The following is a 20,741-nucleotide window of genomic DNA, read 5'->3' as shown; positions in this document are numbered from 1 at the left end:
GGGAGCTGGCAGCTCGACAAAGGGAACCTTGACAGGGGCTTCTGAAAGGAGGACAGAGGGAACTCCCAAAGTAAATCTGTTTCTTGCTCTACTGGCCTGGCCAGCTTTGGAAAAACAAAAAGCAAGAACTGAGTTTCCCAAACTTCGGTATGCATAAGGACCACCAGGAGAACTTCCTAAGACACAGATTCCAGGACCCATCCATGGAGATGCAGATTCTCTAAGTCTCGCATAAGGCCTGGGAATTTGAATTTTAATGAGCTCCCAGGTGATGCTGTCATTGGCAATGCCAGACTGAGGACCACGATTTGAGTAGCACAGCATGAGGACCTATGACTATCCAAATGCTTGAAGAATACACAAGCTTTCTCAATGGCTGGTCAAACACCATAATCTAAAAGAACTCCCCATCCTCTCCTTCTGTGTCCCCAACTCAGGAGCAGTGGCTCTCTTATCCCTTTCCTAGGTGCCAAGAACTCTGCCAGTCCCTGAAGTCACAGCTCAGGAAGACAGGCAAGTCCCTACTCTCACCCAAGCCTTCATCCCAATAAACAAGGATGCAAGATAATTTCAGACTATGATGCTGCCTAGGAAGAGGTAGACAGGACAATGTCACAAAGAGGGACCAGGGGAGGACATTTAAAGTGGGAAAGGTCTCTCTGATGACTTGAACATTCAAGCTGAGATCTGAGATCTGGAGGGGTGTTCCAGGTGGAGGGACTGGCAAATGTACCAGCCTGGTGGTAGGACAGAGTTTGGTGTGCTTGCAGACCGCAACAAATGCCCGAGTGGCTGGACCATAATAAGTGAGGTTGGGGTGGGAGGGCAGAACAAACTGAAGATGGAAAAGAAGGCAGGGGCCAGATTAGGTAGGATTCTGTAGCCTTATTAAGGAGTTTGCGGCGTCTTCTAAGCTCAATAGGAAGAACACATTGCAAGGGGCAGGATTACAAAGCACAAGTGATGGGAGTTTATTGCATGGTTCAAGTGACAGAGCATATTAGCTTGAAACAGAAGAGAGACAGAAGAATCGAAAGGCATGGTGGTACATTCTGGAGGTAGAATCAGTGTGACTTGTAATAGGTTAGATGTGGGCTGAGAAAAAGGGAAGGATTAGGGTGATGCATAGATATTTGGTTTGAGTGAAAGGGTGAATAGTGGTATCATCAATTGGAGACAGGGAAGAGTAGAACAAATGATAGAAAAGCAGAAAATAAAATCTTTCATTTTGGACATGTTAAGTTTGAGAGGCTTCTAAATGAAAGTGACATCCATCTAAGTGGACATGTCAGAAAAGCAGTTGAACATGGAAGACTGGGATTCTCAATTTGGCAGTCATATATACATAAATGGTATTTGCAGCCATAGTACTGGGTGATGATGGTGACAATCATGATAATTCTTATAGAACTCTTACTGCTTTATGTGCTTTACATGTAAATCCACTTAACTTTCACAAGCATCCCACGAGGTAGGTGCTAACATTAACTGACTTATCCACGGTATCACACCGAGTGAGCTGTGGATCTGGGATTTGAAGCCAAGAGGTACACTCTGCTATCTTGCCTCTGTGTAAGATCACCCAAGAATCCTTTTTTCTTTTTTGCTCAAATAGGATTTACAAAATCATCAGGTGCCACTGATACACTTCATAACATGGAAAACTATTTTTCAGCTCCTCTAGTGGTGGGTTCCATACTGATGCTCTCTCTCCCCTACTTGCCACTAAGTTCTCGCAGTCAGGGCTGTATCTTTTATTCATCCACGGAGGCTGACATGTGAGGAATTCTTGGAAAATCATGCACATACACTGTACTTTAGCAAATATAAAATCTTGGATCACTAAAGCTAAAAAAAGATCACAGAGATCATCTAACCCAATCTTTTTCATCTACAGCTAAGGTAACTGCAATGAAGTCACTTTTCTTACTTTATTTTTTATTTTATTTTTGTAGAGATGGAATCTATGTTGCCCAGGCTGGTCTCGAATTCCTAGGTTCAAATGATCCTCCCACCTCAGCCTCCCAAGTACTGGGATTACAGGCATGAACCACTGTGCCCAGCCTAGATACCACTTTTTGAGGTGACCCCGGTAAATAGTGAGGCATGTCTGGAGAGGCTGGGTGAGGCAGAGTGGGGAAGTAGGAGGTGAATCAGAACTTGTAATAAGTCTCCAGTTGTTTCCTGGTCAGATGTTTGTTATTTTTTTAAAGTCATATCTGGCAATCTTTTTTACTTGCATATTCTGGCTTTGATGTCATACATAGATAAGACTTCCTTACCCTCACTATAAAAATATTCACCTGTGATTCCTTTGTATACTTTCATGATTTTACTTTTTACTGTGGATCTTTCATTCATTTGTAATCTGCCTGAAGCTGATATTGGCTATTCTAGTGGATGATGGTTGGAATATGGCTAAATTCAATTTTCATTTCTTTTCTTTTTTATTTGAGGTAGAGTCTCATTGTGTCACTCAGGCTGGAGTGTAGTGGCGTGATCTTGGCTCACTGCAACCTACACCTCCCAGGTTCAAGTGATTCTCCTGCCTCAGCCTCCCAAGCAGCCCAGCTAATTTTTGTATTTTTAGTAGAGACGGGGTTTCACCATGTTGGCTAGGCTGGTCTCGAACTCCTGACGTCAGGTCATCTGCCCGCCTTGGCCTCCCAAAGTGTTGGGATTAGAGGCATGAGCCACCACGCCTGGCCTAAATTCAGTTTTCTAACAGAAAATGGGTTAAACTCAGCATGAGGCAATAGCTGCGTTTGTGTTTTCAGTCATTCATCTGTGTCCTGTCCCTCATCCTCTTCCCCTATCCTTCCCACTCTTTCCTTTCTCTTTCTTGACTCTCAATAAATAAGATCTTGGTTTGGTTTTAAGATTTTGTTATATGCTTCAGTCCACACAGGGACAAGCCGACCCAAGACTTCTGATAGAAGAAATCAGGTTTTAACTTCCATTCAAGCTCTGGGTATGGAAACAAGGGAGGAAATCTAAGGTTACTTTACACTGTGTACTGTGCCTATCTGTTCAACATTTTAAAATTTGAAATAAGCCTTTCACACATCCCAGTAACAAGGAAAAGTCTAAAATTAGTGCTAAATGTTCAAAACCGGGAAAGACACTGTAATATCTTTGTAGCAAGTCTTCTGATACCTTCGGGCTCTTCAGCAAATGACCTTAGTGGGTTGACAATAAATATTTCACAGGGTCACAATTCAGCCTTTCATCTTTTTTCATTCAGCTTTCTTGGAAGAAAAGGCTGTGGTCTTCAAAATATAATGACAATTTTTATAGCTTGGATTAGAAGAAAACTCTAGTGAGGGTTCCCTACTTATGAATAAGTAATTCAAAGGCAGTTTATGTATTGAAGACGTGGTATTAGCAATTTGATTCTGACAGGGCCAACTCTGTCAGGCAAACCTTTGTAAATATGACAGTCTCCAAGGAATTCATGTTGCGGTAGGTCCTGAGTGCCTACGCTGTGCTGGGACTTTGAACAGACCAATAAAATAGACAAATCTCTGGCAATTCAACCAAGGGACAGAAGGAAATATTAAATTCCTTCTGCTCTAGTATGATATAGTAGCTGATTTATTTTTTAAAAATCCATATCATCACAAGTCTCATTATAAAAAAATAAAAATAAATAATTGTTTCTATGAAATAAAAAGCCAAGACAATTTTTCAAAAGAATAATGATAGTTCTTGTCTTATGAAATATTACAATATATTAAAAACCTATAGGGATTAAATGAGAACGATACTGGCACAGGAATTCCAGATTAATGGAATAAAAAGAATCCATAAATGGTAGACTCAAATGTAAGTCAGAAATATGTAGGTGATAAAGAAGACATTTAAATCAATGACGGAAAGGATGAATTAATCAATAAATCACATTGAGACAAGCAGCTCAGCATCAGTAGAAAGTAAAGTTATATTCCTACTGCATACCTCGTCTGTAAATAAACTCTAGATGAATTAATGCTACTGAAGTATAAGAAACATAATAGCTAAGAGTTTGAGACGGAGACATTCTTTTCAAGGAAGACATCAAAGTCAGTTATCCTAAAGTAAAAGAATGCTCCATGGGATTTTATAAAAATTATAAATTTTTGTATGGGAATTAAAAAGAAGCCACATAAAAAAGAGGTAAAAGTTAATGTTATTCCAATGCTAATGTTAATATAATTTCATTTTACCCACAGGTTGGTGAGCCCTGTGAACAATGGTTACATATCTTAATCTACAGAAATATATCGGGAAAAAACTATAGAAGGATATACTTCTGCATGGGTTCTATTTGAATGGTAAGTATACAGTACATATGTTTTTTCTTTATATTTTGCTGTACTTTTAAATTTAGTTTTGGCAATGATTATACATTCTTTCCTTTTGTAATCATCAAAAATAATATAGCTACAAAAATTGCTTACTAGTTCTACTTGTAATGCTTAGAAATTATTACACCACACTACATATAGCTAAGGATGCCTTAAAAATACATCTGAGTTTAATTTGGCCTGGAGTTCAAAGTGTCTTGAGGTTTCCTAATCACTGGGATGTAGCAGCTAGTATTTTACCATTTTATACTTTGGTCTTTTATTGTATTATGGAATTTGCTCAAAGTCCATATACAAAGTGATGCTATTCCATTTTGTAGAGCTGCTCACTATATGCTCCTAAATATTGCAATGAGTGAGTCTTCTAAAAATATATATGAATGCCAAAACTACTATCTTGCATTCTATTTATTTGCTTTGACCAGAGACCAGTGAATCTTTCTAAATAATTCATCTCATTGCATGAGAATAAGGGTCCACAGGCTATCTGATAATTCCCACATGTGAGAATTTTACCTTAAGACATAGAATATGAGAATTATATAAAGAATATGAAAGTTATATCTTATAAACATGACAACTAACTCTAATGCAAGGAGAATTTTTTTTCTTAGAGAATATCTAGGATTTTGCAAATTAGTGAAACAAATATTGATTACTGACATATTTCCTAATATTCTCCACGTCAAGGAACTTCAGTAATCACTGTGACATGTCTCCACGTGATCTAAATTTTCTGGAGTCCATCACAATATATTTAGAGTAAGAGAGACAGCAATGATGGTAACTGGCATCTCACTAGACGAATTATTCCAAAGGAAACATTTCTTTCAAAGAGAACAGTGGCCTGGAAAGAGCTCGATCTTTGAAAGCAGACAGCCCAGGAGTTTCTCTCAGGCTCCCTCACTTATAGTCTCTATGGTCTTGGGCAAATCACTTGACCTCATGAGTTTGTTCCCATACCTGTAAGACAAAGAGAGTAATAACGGTCTTGTGGTCATTATTGAGGGTGTGTGTTTAAAGTACCAGGCACGTATTAGGCACTCAAAAAAATTGTGACTGTTACTGATGGTGGCTAACAGGCTACCAGGAGAAAACTGGCCGACTCCTTGGAGAGGCTCACAGAGAAGAAAACATAACCTCCACAAATGTACTTCCATCCAGGGGCGAGGCCACTAGGCTGCAAACTGGATGATTACAGGGAAAAAGTCTCATGCTATTCAAGTTCGGTCACCAGTTTATTGATTTAAAGTGAAACATATTCCTTCCTAGTGCCTAAAGTGGTCATATCCTTCAATCAGGCAATCCCTTCCTCATATCAAAATAACTGAATAATTATAAGGAGGGCGAATTCAGAACAAAGAGAGGCAAGGTCCTGAGGGAAGTTTTACTTGGGCCTCACTATGGCCTGAGGACCCTCCTCACCTTACCACTGACCCCACCTCACCAGCATACAGAAATTCAGGACCTCCCAAAGCTGGGGGTCTCTCTGCAGGTAGTACTAGACAACCACTGCCACCTTTGGAACCTCTGAGCTTTCCTTTTTCAGTATTCAAGGCAAATAACTCACCCTCATTCTGTCCACACAAGCCTTTCCCAGAGAGAGACATACAATGCACTCACCTCCACTTAGTAAGTTACCATCACCTCCAGTCCTCCCCACCTCACCCACCTCCTGCCCTGCAATAGCAAGGTTGCCATGGTGCGAGTGTTGGGTGTTCCCTCAGATAGCCAATCTCATCAACTGTGCAAGAAGTTTACCAAGATAGCCATAAAGAACTAGCTGATTCCGTTGTTTCCAAGTCCTTGAGAAAAACCTCACTGCTTCCCCATACAAGACCAAGTTAATTTCTACTGCTGTTTCTGTTGATTGGATGGATGGATGGATGGATGGATGGATGGATGGATGGATGGATGGGAAGATGGATGGATGGATGGGAAGATGGATGAACGGATGCAGAGATGAAAAATGAATATGCAATCCCAGCACTTTGGGAGGCCAAGGCGGGTGGATCACAACCTCAGGAGATCGAGACTATCCTGGCTAACATGGTGAAACCCCATTTCTACTAAAAATACCAAAAAAAAAAAAAATCAGCTGGGCGTGGTGGCGGGCATCTGTAGTCCCAGCTACTCAGGAGGCTGAGGCAGGAGAATGGTGTGAACCCGGGAGGTGGAGCTCACATGCCACATCATGCCACCGCACTCCAGCCTGAGTGACAGAGCGAGACTCTGTCTCAAACAAACAAACAAAAAATGAATAGATGTAATATGAACAGAATATACTAATACTGCACTGGACATCAGCAATAAATGAGCCCTTGGTATCTTATTTGGCACCCAGGATCATGAGAAGGGAGACCAAAAAAAAAAAAAAAAAATCCCTTGATGTTTTGACATATGTTTATTCCCTGACTGGATTCAGGGAATACAAAAGCAAAGAACTACACTGAGCTTAAAGTGAGGCTGTCTAGCCCAAGGCAGCCTCTCTTTTTCCATTCGGTCCTCTTATTTAGAAGTTCACCTTTAACCAGAAATTCACTGAGGTTTTAGTACATGTTGGTCTCTTATAAGCACTGCACTGAATGGACTGTACTCTGAGCCAGAGACCTAGCTCTGCCCAGATTGACCTTGAACAATTCACTCAGTTCTATTAGGTGTTTTTAAGGCCCCCTCTCTGTGAGAAGAGGATACTAATTTTAGCCCTCCATCCTCCCTCAGGAACGTTGTGGGGAAAGAGCAACAGCACCGGGGATACAGAGCAAGCTCCTACAAAGAAAGATCTGTCAATGAATTTATATGATGAACAGAGAGAAACAGGCAATATCCTCAGTATCATGCTGCTTTTCTTCCTTTTAAGCACATTTCTCTGGTTAAGGTTAATGGCAAAAACTGATAAACATGCTAAGCAGATATAGGTCATGCTGCTATTTTCAATCAGTAACTCGCTTGCTGATGGTTCTCATTTTGGGTATTCCTTTAGCACAATCCTGTTTTCTAGAAAAGGATAGGAAAAGAAGCCATAAAGGTTTATCTTGTTGAAAAAAATTCAAATAATTCATACAGAGCATCACCCTGAAAGTCAGCACCACCTTCCCACCCAGCCCTCTGAGCAACGCAGCTCTGTGCAGGCAATGTCACAGCGACATGGGGTAAGCAGGAGAAGGTTTTCCTGCCAAAAAGCCCAGGAGCAGTCAAAGGCAAGCAGCAACTCCCGGATGGCCATTGGAATGTGGTCACATTATTCTCTGAACATGTGAAAAGCAACATTCTGCAACCAGTGGGGTCCTTGTGACAGTGACAGAGCTTTCTCCTGAGCTGTAATCAATTACGATGCTTAAGTGCATCATGTTTTAAAGAAAAAATAAACAGCTCTTGTGTGCTGTCTCTCTTTCTCTCTCTCTCTTTTTAGATGGTACCATGGAGACCCGTCTGAGTCAAATCATTTCAAAGCCATCTTTGACCAACTGCTTGCTCTCACAGAACACTTTCAAAATTGTTAAAGTACAAATAAAATAAATGAATAATCTGAAATACACAGTGTTGTTCTTTTATCTGATCACATTGTTTAATCTCCCTTTTCTCCATATCAAGAAAGGAAATACTAATATTTTTAAGTGAATAAAAAGAACATTCTGTGAAATATATCTTTTGGGGTCTCTGAGCAAACACACCCAGCACCTTTGCATGGGAGAAACAATCCTGAAATGCTGCCTCACCCACCCTGTGAAGTATTCTCATCCAATTTCTATATATAGCCACCACACTTCACATGCACAAACCCTCCACCCTGTCCACATGCACACTGTAATCTTATGCTTGCAGAAATTGGAATGCTGTAATAATGCCCTGAATTTGAGAAATTCACAAGAAAAGCCAAGAGATGGTTTCCTGATTGAATGAAAAAGGCTGGTTTGGTTGGCGGCAGTGCCTTCACGGCAGGGCAGGCACTGCCCAGCTCTCCGGAGTGTGATCTGCATGTCTAATAATGGAATAGGTTCCTGGGATCAGCCACTTACCTTGGAATGCTGCAGCAGAAGTATCTGCTCGTCAAGCTGTTGTCGCTTGCCTTCTATTTCAGTCTGCCTCTTTCTTTTTTCCTTGAAAATAAAGAGAGAGAGGCTGTAAGAGTGGGTGGGTGTTGGCTCCAGAAATTTTAAGGCAGAAAGCAGCAGCAGCAGCAGCAGCACACATCTGTATAGACACTTCCAGAGACACCGGGCACACACGCAGTGTCACCTGCCCCACCGTCTCTGGGCGTGTTGCAAGCAGCAGCATTCTCCTAACATGTCTGCTGTAGGCTCGAAGAGTGGGAGAAATTCTCCTCACTCAGCCAGGCTGCAAGAATGTAATCCAAAAGAAAAGACGGTTTCTACACACACACAGACACACACACACACACACACACACACACACACACACACAGAACCATGTTCTGTGCAGTGTTAATTTGGACACAAAGAATAAAAATGTCTCAATCCAAAAGACAGAGGTTCTTACAAACTGCAAATACCATAGAATAAAACAGTGGGAAATTCTGGGTGAGATTTATTTGATCAAAATCATAGACATAAATAAGCAGACGTTGTTCCAATTTTTGTAGGACAAATCACCCAGTTGGACATACCAAACAATGCAAATGAAATGGGTTATCTTTGCTGCCACTAGCCTTGGGGTAGCATTTCATGTGGGTGGGGCAGCTGAGGTTATGATAAATATGAAATCTGGAATCTGTCTGTCCGGGTTCAACTCCCAGCGCTACCACTCACTACCTGTCTGACTTCTGAAAAGTTCTTCTACCTCCCTGGGTCTTGGTCTTCTCGTACATAAAGTGGAGGTAATAACTACACCCAAACCACTTGGTTGTGGAGTGGATTAAATGAGATGATGTAACGTAAAAGGCCTAGAACAATACCTGGCACAGAGTAAGTGCTCAATGTTATTTGCTGTTAGTCTTATTGTCATAAGTTTACTTCTAGGTAATGCCTAGAAGCTGGTTGTAAAGGGATATATTTTCCTTGCATTTCCACTATAAACTTTCCATTAGAATGTACCCTTCATATTTTTCTTCTCTATACTTCTCCAATGTGGACAACAAACATCATATGAATGTGATTCATGAGAACATAAAGGTCTGCTCTCATGATAGTTTCCTTGTTAATGTTCTGTTTCCAAAGTGTACAGGAGTGGTTTGCTGAGACATTTACTATACTGGAGCATTTTCGTTTACTCACATATGCAGGGAGAAACTTATTAGACAGGACATAATGGCACTTGACAATACAACAGCCAAATCCTGGGGACAACAACAATGCGGAAGCCTGGCTGCTGTGCTTGGTGTTAATGGAAGCTTTTATTTTATGTAGTTGCTATGTTTCCGGGGCTATGATTGTACCATTGCTATTCAAATCAATGTAATCATAATGTGTATTACAACCAAGGTTTTCTGTGCAATGCCCAGACCTTACAAAACATTAGCTCATAATCTTAAGCCACTAGAATATGATATCTAAGTCAGGGATATAATCTCCCTGACAAAGTAAGACGCATGAATATTTTAGGAATGTAGTACCATTTACCAAAGAACTCCAATCAATGGTGCATAATTGATGTTACTTAATCCCAGAGTGTGTGCAAGACCATATAATATATGACAGTAGATGGGAAAAGTGAGGCACAGTGGGAACAGCCCACATCCAGCATCTCAGAGATAGCACATGTTAAAGCTAGGGCTTCCCAGTCCAGCTGCTATCTCTACATTCTAGAATCTCTCAAGAGTAGACTTACTAGACTTTGTCAGTCATTCCGACTGGCTATCAAGATATGTAGTTGTCCTACATTTAAATACAGAACCAACATGTATGTCATAGATATGAGAGGCTGATGACTCAAGATTTCCACAAATATTGAGTGTTATGTGTTCTCATTACATGTCTTGTCATTTCCAAACCATTCCCAGGCTTTCCCACAGCTGTGACTTTGTTCTATCAGAAAGTCCTCACTCCAGAGTTGCCCATCATCATATTGGTGAACTATTCTCTGAGCAGAAGAAACCTTACCAGGCAGTATGGGCAGTGGACCTTCACATGCTCAAGCAGCAGGCTCATTGGTGATCACTGTAACTGACATGGTCATGAAGGATGTAGAGTCCAACAACGATAGACTGGATTAAGAAAATGTGGCACATATACACCATGGAATACTATGCAGCCATAAAAAAAATGACGAGTTCATGTCCTTTGTAGGGACATGGATGAAACTGGAAAACATCATTCTCAGTAAACTATCACAAGGACAAAAAACCAAACACCGCATGTTCTCACTCATAGGTGGGAATTGAACAGTGAGAACTCATGGACACAGGAAGGGGAGCATCACACCCTGGGGACTGTTGTGGGGTTGTGGGGGGGGAGGGACAGCATTAGGAGATATACCTAATGCTAAAGGACGAGTTAATGGGTGCAGGAAATCAACATGGCACATGGATACATATGTAACAAACCTGCACATTGTGCACATGTACCCTAAAACCTAAAGTATAATAATAAAAATAATAAAAAAAAGAAAATAACATTGTATCCCAACTTCAAATGATTTGTTAGTACATAAATCTTAGCCTAATTGCCTTCTCTTCCAAATTGGTTTTTGGCTTTTTACAGACGTATGCAGCATTAATTTTTTTTTACACATTTTGTACTTACATACTGTTGTTGTATTTTGTAGACATGTAATAAATTATGCTGACATAAAAAAAAAAAGAATGGGTAGGATTTAGGGCCAGGCACACAGTGGCTCACACCTGTAATCCCAGCACTTTGGGAGGCTGAGGTGGGTGGATCACCTGAGGTCATGAGTTTGAGACTAGCCTAGACAACATGGCGAAACCCCAGCTATACTAAAAATATAAAAATTGGCCAGGCATGGTGGTGCATGCCTATAATCCCAGACACTTGGGAAGCTAAGGCAGGAGAATCACTTGAACACGGGGGGTGGAGGTTGCTGTGAGCCAAGCTCACACCACTGCACTCCAGCCTGGGCGACAGAGTGAAACTCCGTCTCAAAAAAAAAAAAAAAAAAAAAAAAAAAAGGAATGAGTAGGATTTAGGTAGATACAAATGGGCAATACATTCCAGGCAAAAGGAACTAGGTGAACAAGGGTAGAACTGCACTGCATATTCCAGGGACAATGAGGAGGAAAATCTAACTGTTTGTAGGGCTTGCCTTTAGGAACAGAGATCAATGACTCAAAAGATTGGCTAGGACTACACCACGGAGGGCCATGAAGTTTAGATTTTATTGCACGGACAATGCAATGTCATTGCAGGGTTCTAAGCTACAGAATAATACGGTGAAATGGCATTTTAGGAACATTAATCTGGCATTCATATATAAGGTGGATTAACAGGGGCTGATACACTTTTCCTATAAAACAAAAGTAAATATTTTAGATTTTGTGGGACAGTCTCTGTCGCAACTACTGAATGCTACCATTGTAGTTCAAAAGCAGTCCTGGACAATATTTAAATGAATGAGTGTGGCTGTGTTCTTTATTTTAATTTTAAAATTTAACTTTTTTTTCTTTTTTTAAAATTTTATTATTATTATTTTACTTTAAGTTTTAGGTTACATGTGCACAATGTGCAGATTTGTTACATATGTATACATGTGCCATGTTGGTGTGCTGCACCCATTAACTAGTCATTTCACATTAGGCATATCTCCTAATGCTATCCCTCCCCCCTCCCCCCACTCCACAACAGGCCCCTGTGTGTGATGTTCCCCTTCCTGTGTGCATGTGTTCTCACTGTTCAATTCCCATCTATGAGCGAGAACATGTGGTGTTTGGTTTTTTGTCCTTGCGATAGTTTGCTGAGAATGATGGTTTCCAGTTTCATCCATGTCCCTACAAAGGAGATGAACTCATCATTTTTTATGGCTGCATAGTATTCCACGGTGTATATGTGCCACATTTTCTTAATCCAGTCTATCGTTGTTGGACATTTGGGTTGGTTCCAAGTCTTTGCTATTGTGAATAGTGCTGCAATAAACATACGTGTGCATGTGTCTTTATAGCAGCATGATTTATAATCCTTTGGGTATATACCCAGTAATGGGATGGCTGGGTCAAATGGTATTTCTAGTTCTAGATCCCTGAGGAATCGGAGTGTGGCTGTGTTCTAATAAAACTTTATTTGCAAACACAGGTAGTGGGCCAGATTTGGCCCACGAGTCCTAGTTTGCTGACCTGTGGATTCAAATATCATTTAAGTGCCTTAGGATTATGTTCCATTCACCTGGTTGTGCAGTGAGGATGGATGAACTAACAAGCCTCCTAGCTTAGAGTTGTACCAATCAGAATGGAAAGGGAAGGACAAATGCAAGAAACAGAATTGATGAGACTGAGGACTAATAGGATCTGGGGGGTTAGGCAAAGTGGTGTTTTGGCTTTTAGTCACATGGACCAGAAAAGCACTGGTGCAGGAAGGGGTAACAGTGGGAAAGTAGTAAGGCTGAGCCCATTTGTGCTGTAGTCATACATTTCCCCTGAGGAAACTCCTTATTGGGTTAGAATTTGGAACTAAGCAGTTGTTAGCACATACAACCAGGCAGCAGCATTAGCATGTTTACAACTGCATTCTAACTGATGACCCTGGGCCTGGCCCCACGACAAGGACCCACTGTGCATCCATAGCTATTGCAGGATTCTTTGACTAGTTGAGCTCCCTTTCACAGTGATTTTTTTTTTTTTTTTTTGAGACAGAGTCTCACTCTGTTGTCACAGTCTCAGCTCACTGCAACCTCTGCTTCCTGAGTTCAAGTGATTTTCCTGTGTCAGCCTCCCGAGTAGCTGGGATTACAGGTGTGTGCCACCAGGCTTGGTTAATATTTGTATTTTTAGTAGGGATGGGGTTTTGCCATGTTGGCCAGGCTGGTCTTGAATTCCTGACCTCAGGTGATCTGCCCACCTCAGTCTCCCAACGTGCTGGAATTATAGGTGTGAGCCACCGAGCCCGGCCCATAGTGATGGTCTTAAAGTCACTTCTAGGTGGACAAGAGGCAACCAGCCTATGCTCAGAATTAGATATGAGTCAAACAACAATAAGTTTGCATAGGACACCATTAAGGAACTCACTTGCAGTTTCTGGCACTTGTTTGATGGCTGAGGTCTGAGCTGTGCTCCTCACTTGGCTAGCCCACTGGTTTCCAGATTTCTCCTTCCCTTAACCAGGACAAAACCAGTAACTCTTGGGCCCTTCTTTCTCATCAACTCTACAACTCTACCTCTCCTTTGAACTGCAGATCCCTATACTGAACTGCCAACTATTCATAGTCACTCCCCCAAACTCAAACACATGCAGTCACCATCTCAAGCAACCCCCCACCCTCTACCTTCACACCTGTTCCTTCTTCTATATGTTTCATCTCAGCAAATGACACTACTTAAGTCAGAAATCTAAGTCATCCTAGACACTTACTTTCTTAAAAGACCAAGTCATGTTGATTCTGCTGGCCAGTTTCCACATCTTTTGCTTCCCCACTATAACCTTGAGTATTGCCTTAACACTCCTTCCTTTATCTCCTACCTGGACATGCAGACTATTCCATATTAGCATCTTTAGCACACCACAGAACTTATCTCCAGCTGGATTACTGTAGTGGTTTCCTTATTAGTCTCCCTGCATCCATTCTTGGCTTCTCCAACTCAATCTCCACACTGCTGCCAGAGCGATATTCTAAAATGGAAATCTGACCACCTCCAACCCTTGCCTAAAACCAAGAATGTCTCCCCATTGCCTACAGTGCAAAGAGCAGGTTCACTAGCATAGCCAGTGAGGCTCCTGTCTATTTCACAGCTTCATCTCAAGCCATGGCCCCCTACCATGATCCAACCTCAAAGACTACTTGCAGTCTCCTGATCTTCTAGGCTGGTTCATGTCCTCTTAGTTTTGCTCTTATTGCTTCCTCTAACAATAATCGATGTCCATTGCTGCTTCATTTGACAAAAAACAATTCATCTATGATGGCAGTTTAAATATCCATGAAGCTTTAATGAACATCTGTCAGTTTTGATCTGCCTAGTCTTCTTTCCTTTGGGGAAACATATCTACCCTCACTGTAAATGGCTCTGGTGGAAATGCCAGTCATGGTTAGCTCATTCCTGCCACTAGGAGTTGTTTGTGAGCCAGGTTGAGCCAATCATGCTACCTTGTTTCTTTGCAATAGCTATTGATCCAAGGGATAGCTAAGTGAACTGAGAAACACCAGGTAGAGACATTTCTAGGGACAGATACATGGATACCAGGAGAAAAGCGAAAAAACATACCACTAGGATTAAGCTGAGATGATGTACTTCTGAGTAGCAATTTTTCCAAGTCACATAAAAGAAATGTATCTACATTGAAGAAAATAAAGTCAACATGCAGAGGGAGGCAGAGTTGAAAGAGAAAAAAGAGTTCTACTATATTGTTTGAGTCCCAGATCTAGTCATGCATGAAGCCAGAACCATCCAGGCTTCCTAAATTATATACACTAATAAATCTCCCATTTTCTTAAGCTAGTTTGAGTGATGTTTCTACCACTTAAAACTCAAAGCGTACTGACAAATACAGAAGATTTTTTTGTTCCCTCCAAATAGATTGCATCACTCCCTCCTTTCTCTTCCCTCCCCACAGGCTGTGGATTTTTCTACATTAGACCTCAAGCACTGTAACACTTTATATACTTAACTATTTACACATCTTCTCTCTCTAACAAACTATGGGCTCCTTGAGGACAAGGATCTTGGCTGACACATCTCTAAAGCCTAGAATATTGCTTGATGAATACACGTAATTTATGCTTACTGAGTAACTCTGAGTGTACTATCCTCTTTTTTCTCTCTTCTACTTGTGTTCCTGTTTGTCCATATCCCTCATTCAAATGAATTACGAATCTGTACTCATGACTTTAATAGAAGCAAAATACATTATTAAAAACACATTGGCCATCAGTCCATAAAACCAGAAGTGTCCTAATGCTAAAGACATTAACCCACATGAAATAAATTACTGTTGCTATGCATATGAGGAAAGAGTTGAAAAGGCTAATTCTGGGAAAGAATCATGGAAAGCTTATTCTGGGGAGCAAGGCTTGGGGAAGTGGAAATTCCAGGGAAAAGCATAATGAGCTGACAGTAGCAACCATTCGGGGCAGTGTGCCTCAAGAGACATCTGGAATGACGTGATCTCAATCCATTAGAAAGACTTCCAGATTCCTCCACTATCTGGGAAGACTAACAAGCCACTTTCATTCGCTTTCTATAAATTATGTATTTTCCTGGCAAGTATTTTCTGGAAGGATTATAACATGATGAACACGTAAACTATTGTTAAAGAGCAACCATAGAGAATGAAGCACACTGTTCAATAAATATGATGAGAAGACAGATATGGTAAGTACCCGTTGTTAGGAAAGCCTATTTCCACCTTTTTGCTCCTTGAGACTCCCTCTTCTCTCCTGCTGACTAGGGGATGCCAGGCTGTGGCTGTGGACAAGGTGGGTGTCCCAACTGAGTGTGTGAGAAACAGGGAGACAGGGAAAGAAGCTAAGCAGGGAAGGTAGTCAGAAGCAGAAATAGGGTGTTTCCTTTCCTCCACTGAACCCGCATTCCAGCTTGCGCAGATACTTCGCGCCCCAGGGCACAGCAGTGGGAAGGGACCAGAAGACCTACTCAAGGCCCTGTTGCCATCATGAGATCACAGAATTTAGACAAGAGGAGGGTAAAGAAAAGATATTAAATTGTAAACATTGCAATCTTTATTCTTTCTATTGCTAGATGAAGATAATTCAGCTTTGACTTCCTTCCATGTGAGCTAAAGGGAATCTTGTGCCCTTGCCCCAAACCTTTTAAGTGACTTTTTGCCAGCGGGTTCCTAGGCTTTTGCAATGAAGAATCAGAGAAAGAGGTAAAGTACTGAAAAACTGCGAGAAACAGACTGTTTTATATAGTTGCACTTGGAAAGGGAATGGGTGGGGGACGCTATTTAGGGGGAAAAATGATCAAGAAAAGGAGAGATGAAGAAGTAAAGCACTGAAAAGGGTCAGAGACAGTTTAAAGTTCAAGAGTTTAAAATGAAAAGGCTGAGATATTAAGGCCAGGAAATCAGGAAAAGAGAATCTTGAGATATTTTACTGTGGCTTATAAAATGAAACCCCTCTGATGTTCTCCAGAAGATTCCAGTAAGGATACTGAAATTACTTTGGCCTACTAGCCTGTGTTTCTTTGAATATAACTTCAGGCTGAAACTGGATTGCCAGGGTACCTAGGTTTTATCTGGGTTACACCAAGAAATAAGGTGACATTTCAAGAATTAAATTATGAAAAATCAACTTGCAAGTGGGGACCCAACAAGCTTTTTCTATTAAGAAATCACAATGTCATCTCAGGCATGGTTGGGTTATAATTACCTTTTTAACGCTACTGCAGATTCAATGCTATTTATACATCTGAGGGGGAAAAAAAAGAAAAACAGTCTGTCTAAAAACTGAAAACCTGAGTAATCAAGCATAAAAAAAATTGAAGAGGTGCTCACTCAGCTTTGTCCAATCGCCTGTCCAGCTAACAAGTAATGCTGAGTTTGCTCAGCAGACACATCCCTGTTTGAGATCAGTTACCTCATCTCAACACCATCAGATATTAAAACTCACTCTCCTGGCTCTGTCTTCAAGATCACCAATCATAATCCTGATTTCTATTCAGGCTTCCTATGTAGTTAGCTAAATGGAGAGATGGTACTTGCTAAGACCCCTGCAGTGTCCATCCACTGAAAAATAAATAGACACTTGGGTTTGTAGATAAGTAGCTGAAAGCTAAGTTGGCATGTGATTTTCTTATCCTACAAAACTAAGGAACAGAACTCAGAGCTAGTTTAAATGATAGCCTTAAAAGGCTTGGTCAGAAGAACAAGTAAGGTAGGTTTTCTACATTGTTCTGCCTAGCCGTGTACCCATTTAACCCGCAACATCACCATGTGAAGTGGATAATTCCACAACTCTATTTATTCCTCATCCCTTAGTTCGGACCAGCATTTCCATTTACGTAACTTCTCTTTTCTTCAACTGATTATTTGGACTTGAGCTTGCCATCCATCTGTAAAAGAGGGAACTGCCAGCTTTGTACTGTTTTCTGTAGTTATTTACTTTTAAAGGTTTTATTGACATACGATATTTGTACACATTTGTTGGGTACATGTAATATTTTGTTATTACAAAATAATAATATACATATTATATATGATATGTATATTATTATTTTGTAATAACAAAATTATAATATATTATACATGCATAGGATGTATAATAACCAGGGTATTTAGGACATCCACCATCTCGTGTATTTATCATTTCTTTGTGTTGGGAACATTTTTAGTCCTCTCTTCTAGCTATTTTAAAATCTAAAATATATTGTTGTTTACTAAAGTCAGCTTACTGTGCTATCCAACCTTAGATCTTATTCCTTCTACCTAACTGTATATTTGTACCCATTAACCAACCTTTCTCATCCTCCACTACACACACTCCCTTCTCCACTTCTTGTAACTTATCATTCTACTTTGTACTTTCATGTTTCATTTGTAATAGAAACAATACAGTCAAGAGAATTTTTAAAAGACAAAGAAGACATTGATTAGTTCGAGCCTCAATACTGGCTTTTAGAAGGGGTAATTCAACACCCAAAACCTTAAGAAACATCCCATAGAATTTAGATGCAATTTTATCATCAATTTCACCCAACAGTTAATATATCTGGCCTATTAGTGCCAAGTCAAATGCACAACACAGCAGAGTTTCCATTTAGGATCCTTTATAGATACTTTATAGCCCATATGGGTTATATCTTAAGTCTATTTTTTAAGGTCTGCCCACGGTGTGACCCTTTAAGTAATTATTTAACCATAGAGCTATACTTTTGCTTTGATGGTCATAACATCAAATTCTTTGCTAGGAGTGCTTCTCTTTGGTTTCCTCTAAAGACCAAGAAGGGAAGTGGTCTGATATGGGCTCTGGTGAGAAAGTAAGACCTGCTTTATGACACCACATTGATAAGCCCCTTGTGGTGGAAAAATCCAACACTTTCTGTACAGGTAGGCAGAATGGTAGAGGACTCTGAAAAAGTCCCAAATGCCAGGAATAACAGAATCAAACTCTCCCGAAGAATGTGATCTCCATCTCATCCCTCTCCGTGTGTTGCCTTATTCCCACCATGAACTCTTGTGAGCAGAGTCAGGAGATATCGTATCAGGTAGGGGCTCTGCCACTAACTCCCTGAGTGACTTAGACAAGTCCCTTATTGTTTCTGGGCCTTAGATCCCCAGCTTGTGAAATGAGTAGGTTGGGCCAGCTTAGCTCTAAGATTCCTCCAGCATCACTAACATTCCACAGTGCTAAGGAGAACAATGACTTCACACGTTCCAGACTGTCACATGTGCCCTTCCCGAGTTATACAGTAATGCTAGCAAACATTTACATAGTGGTCACTGTGTGCCAGGCACTGTTCTGTGTGATTTAACACGTTTAATCTTCACAACAACCTAATGAGTTAGGTACTATCATTATCCCCATTTTACAGAGGAGAAAACTGAGGCACAGGAAGATAGACAGGGTCACATGGCTAGTAATCATCAAACAATTGGAACTCCGTCTGAAATACTGAAATAGAACTACCTGCAAAATGCTACTGCAGGATTGAAATGAGATACAGCAAAGATGGAACTAAGCACATCACCTGGTAGAGTGCAGGGACCTAAAAAATGAAGGTGCTTCCTTTCTACCTAGCACCAAGTTTTTGGCTTAGGATTTTGTCTAAACTACTGCAATTTACTCATGCAACAACAATTCAGTTGTGTAGTGGTTGAACTTAATAATCCCAATGATGGTAGTGGTATAAACCATAATGGTAAGAATAATAATGGCAACTGAGTTTATTGATGCCTTGCTACGTCAGGCATTATAGTAAGAACTGCCCTGCAGTTTTTCACTTAATCCTCATCACACTTTGAGGAAGATACTTTAATATCTTCCATTTTATGGATGAAACAACCAAAACTTAGCTACTGTAAGGGAAGTGCCCTTGAGCTAAGAAGTGGCCAAACAGGGGTTGAAACTTAAACAGTCTCACTCCAGAGTACTTTACCATGAAAAGAGACATGTTCAGAGCTACTAGCTTTTGTTTGGCTCTGAGTGAATTCCACTCAGGACACATGAAACCTATTACACCAGCACCTCCACATTTATCTGCCAAAAGCCATCCAGAGCAAATGAGCTGTTGAAAATGCATAACATCTTGATGTCAAATCCCTCCAGTCTCCAAAAAAGGAGGCCTCTTACATTTGTGAGCATTTCTCAATTTCAAACAAAAATAGGTCAAGGCTATGTTGGAACCTTCAGCAATGTCTGGTGAACCAATATATCTGTTTCTTTTAATCCCTGTAGAAGACATTTCCACGGGGATTGAATAGTCTAATGAAAAGAGCAAATGCAAAATATTTCTCTCCCATTTTAACTTTTCATCTGAAAGGAACTACTGCAGATGAGGCGGCAGTTGGGAAAGTTCTCAATTTACCAAGAGTGGAGGAGATGCTCTAAATCCAGGATCTCTGGATATCAGAATATGGCTCCCTAAAGTTGGAGGACAGGAGGAGGAAGGGGCAGAAGGATCCACTGGGTTGACAGGCCTGTCTTAGGAAGACGTGCCAGGCCTGGAGGCAGTCTCAGGGCAGGAAGCGGGGGTGGACACTGCATGGACCTCACAGTAAGCGGCAGTCCCATTGGCTGCTCGCGGTTCTCAGCACTGCAGGCCACAGAACAGGGGAGGGGATGGGGCACGACTGAACATAGCTGTCGTGGTTGGAAATGCAAAACAAAATAGTATGCACAAAAATAGAAAGAGAACACAATGTGCAGCATTCTGATGACAACAAAGGAACGCAAACTCCAAGAAATTAGCATAATTCCAAACAGAGACATACACTCCTTTTCTGACTTTGACAAATCACATTTTTGTTTGTTTCTTAGATGCCAGTATCTGGTGAACATTTCTGATCTATATTCATTTTTTACTATAGAAAAGTATAAAGAAGGAAACACCAATTGTCTATAATCTCCCTGCCTAGATAAATGGAGTAAGCATTACAAAATATAAATAAAAGTAATAAATGTGCAGGGTAGAAAAATTCACACCATCCACACAGGAATAAAATGAACAATGACTCTCTCTTCACCTCATCCCTACCAGCTTTGTTCCTTCAGGCAACGATTCCTATTAGTCCTTTATGTATCCTACAGGAAAAAATGGATACACCAACATGTTATAAGTTGGGGTCTTTTATTCTTAACACAAAAGACCTGCCCTTCAGC

General features: G+C 40.7%; 1 protein-coding gene across 7 annotated transcripts in view; it reads right to left on the bottom strand.

Annotated features, from left to right (window-relative positions):
• PALM2AKAP2 (PALM2 and AKAP2 fusion) overlaps positions 1-20,741 on the bottom strand; it is a 533,392-nt gene that overhangs the window by 283,214 nt on the left and 229,437 nt on the right. For all 7 annotated transcript variants that reach the window (XM_058445343.1, XM_032164836.2, XM_032164831.1 and 4 more), the window contains one exon: positions 8,366-8,446. Coding sequence is in view for 6 of the 7 variants with exons in the window: in XM_032164836.2 (XP_032020727.1) it covers positions 8,366-8,446 (81 nt within the window). In the remaining variant the exon portion in view is untranslated. The remainder of the gene's footprint in view (positions 1-8,365; positions 8,447-20,741) is intronic.

The sequence above is a fragment of the Hylobates moloch genome, unplaced genomic scaffold, assembly GCF_009828535.3.
Source record: "Hylobates moloch isolate HMO894 unplaced genomic scaffold, HMol_V3 SCAFFOLD_10, whole genome shotgun sequence".
Classification (NCBI taxonomy): Eukaryota; Metazoa; Chordata; class Mammalia; order Primates; family Hylobatidae; genus Hylobates; species Hylobates moloch.
This window is presented reverse-complemented; position numbering and strand designations above follow the sequence as displayed.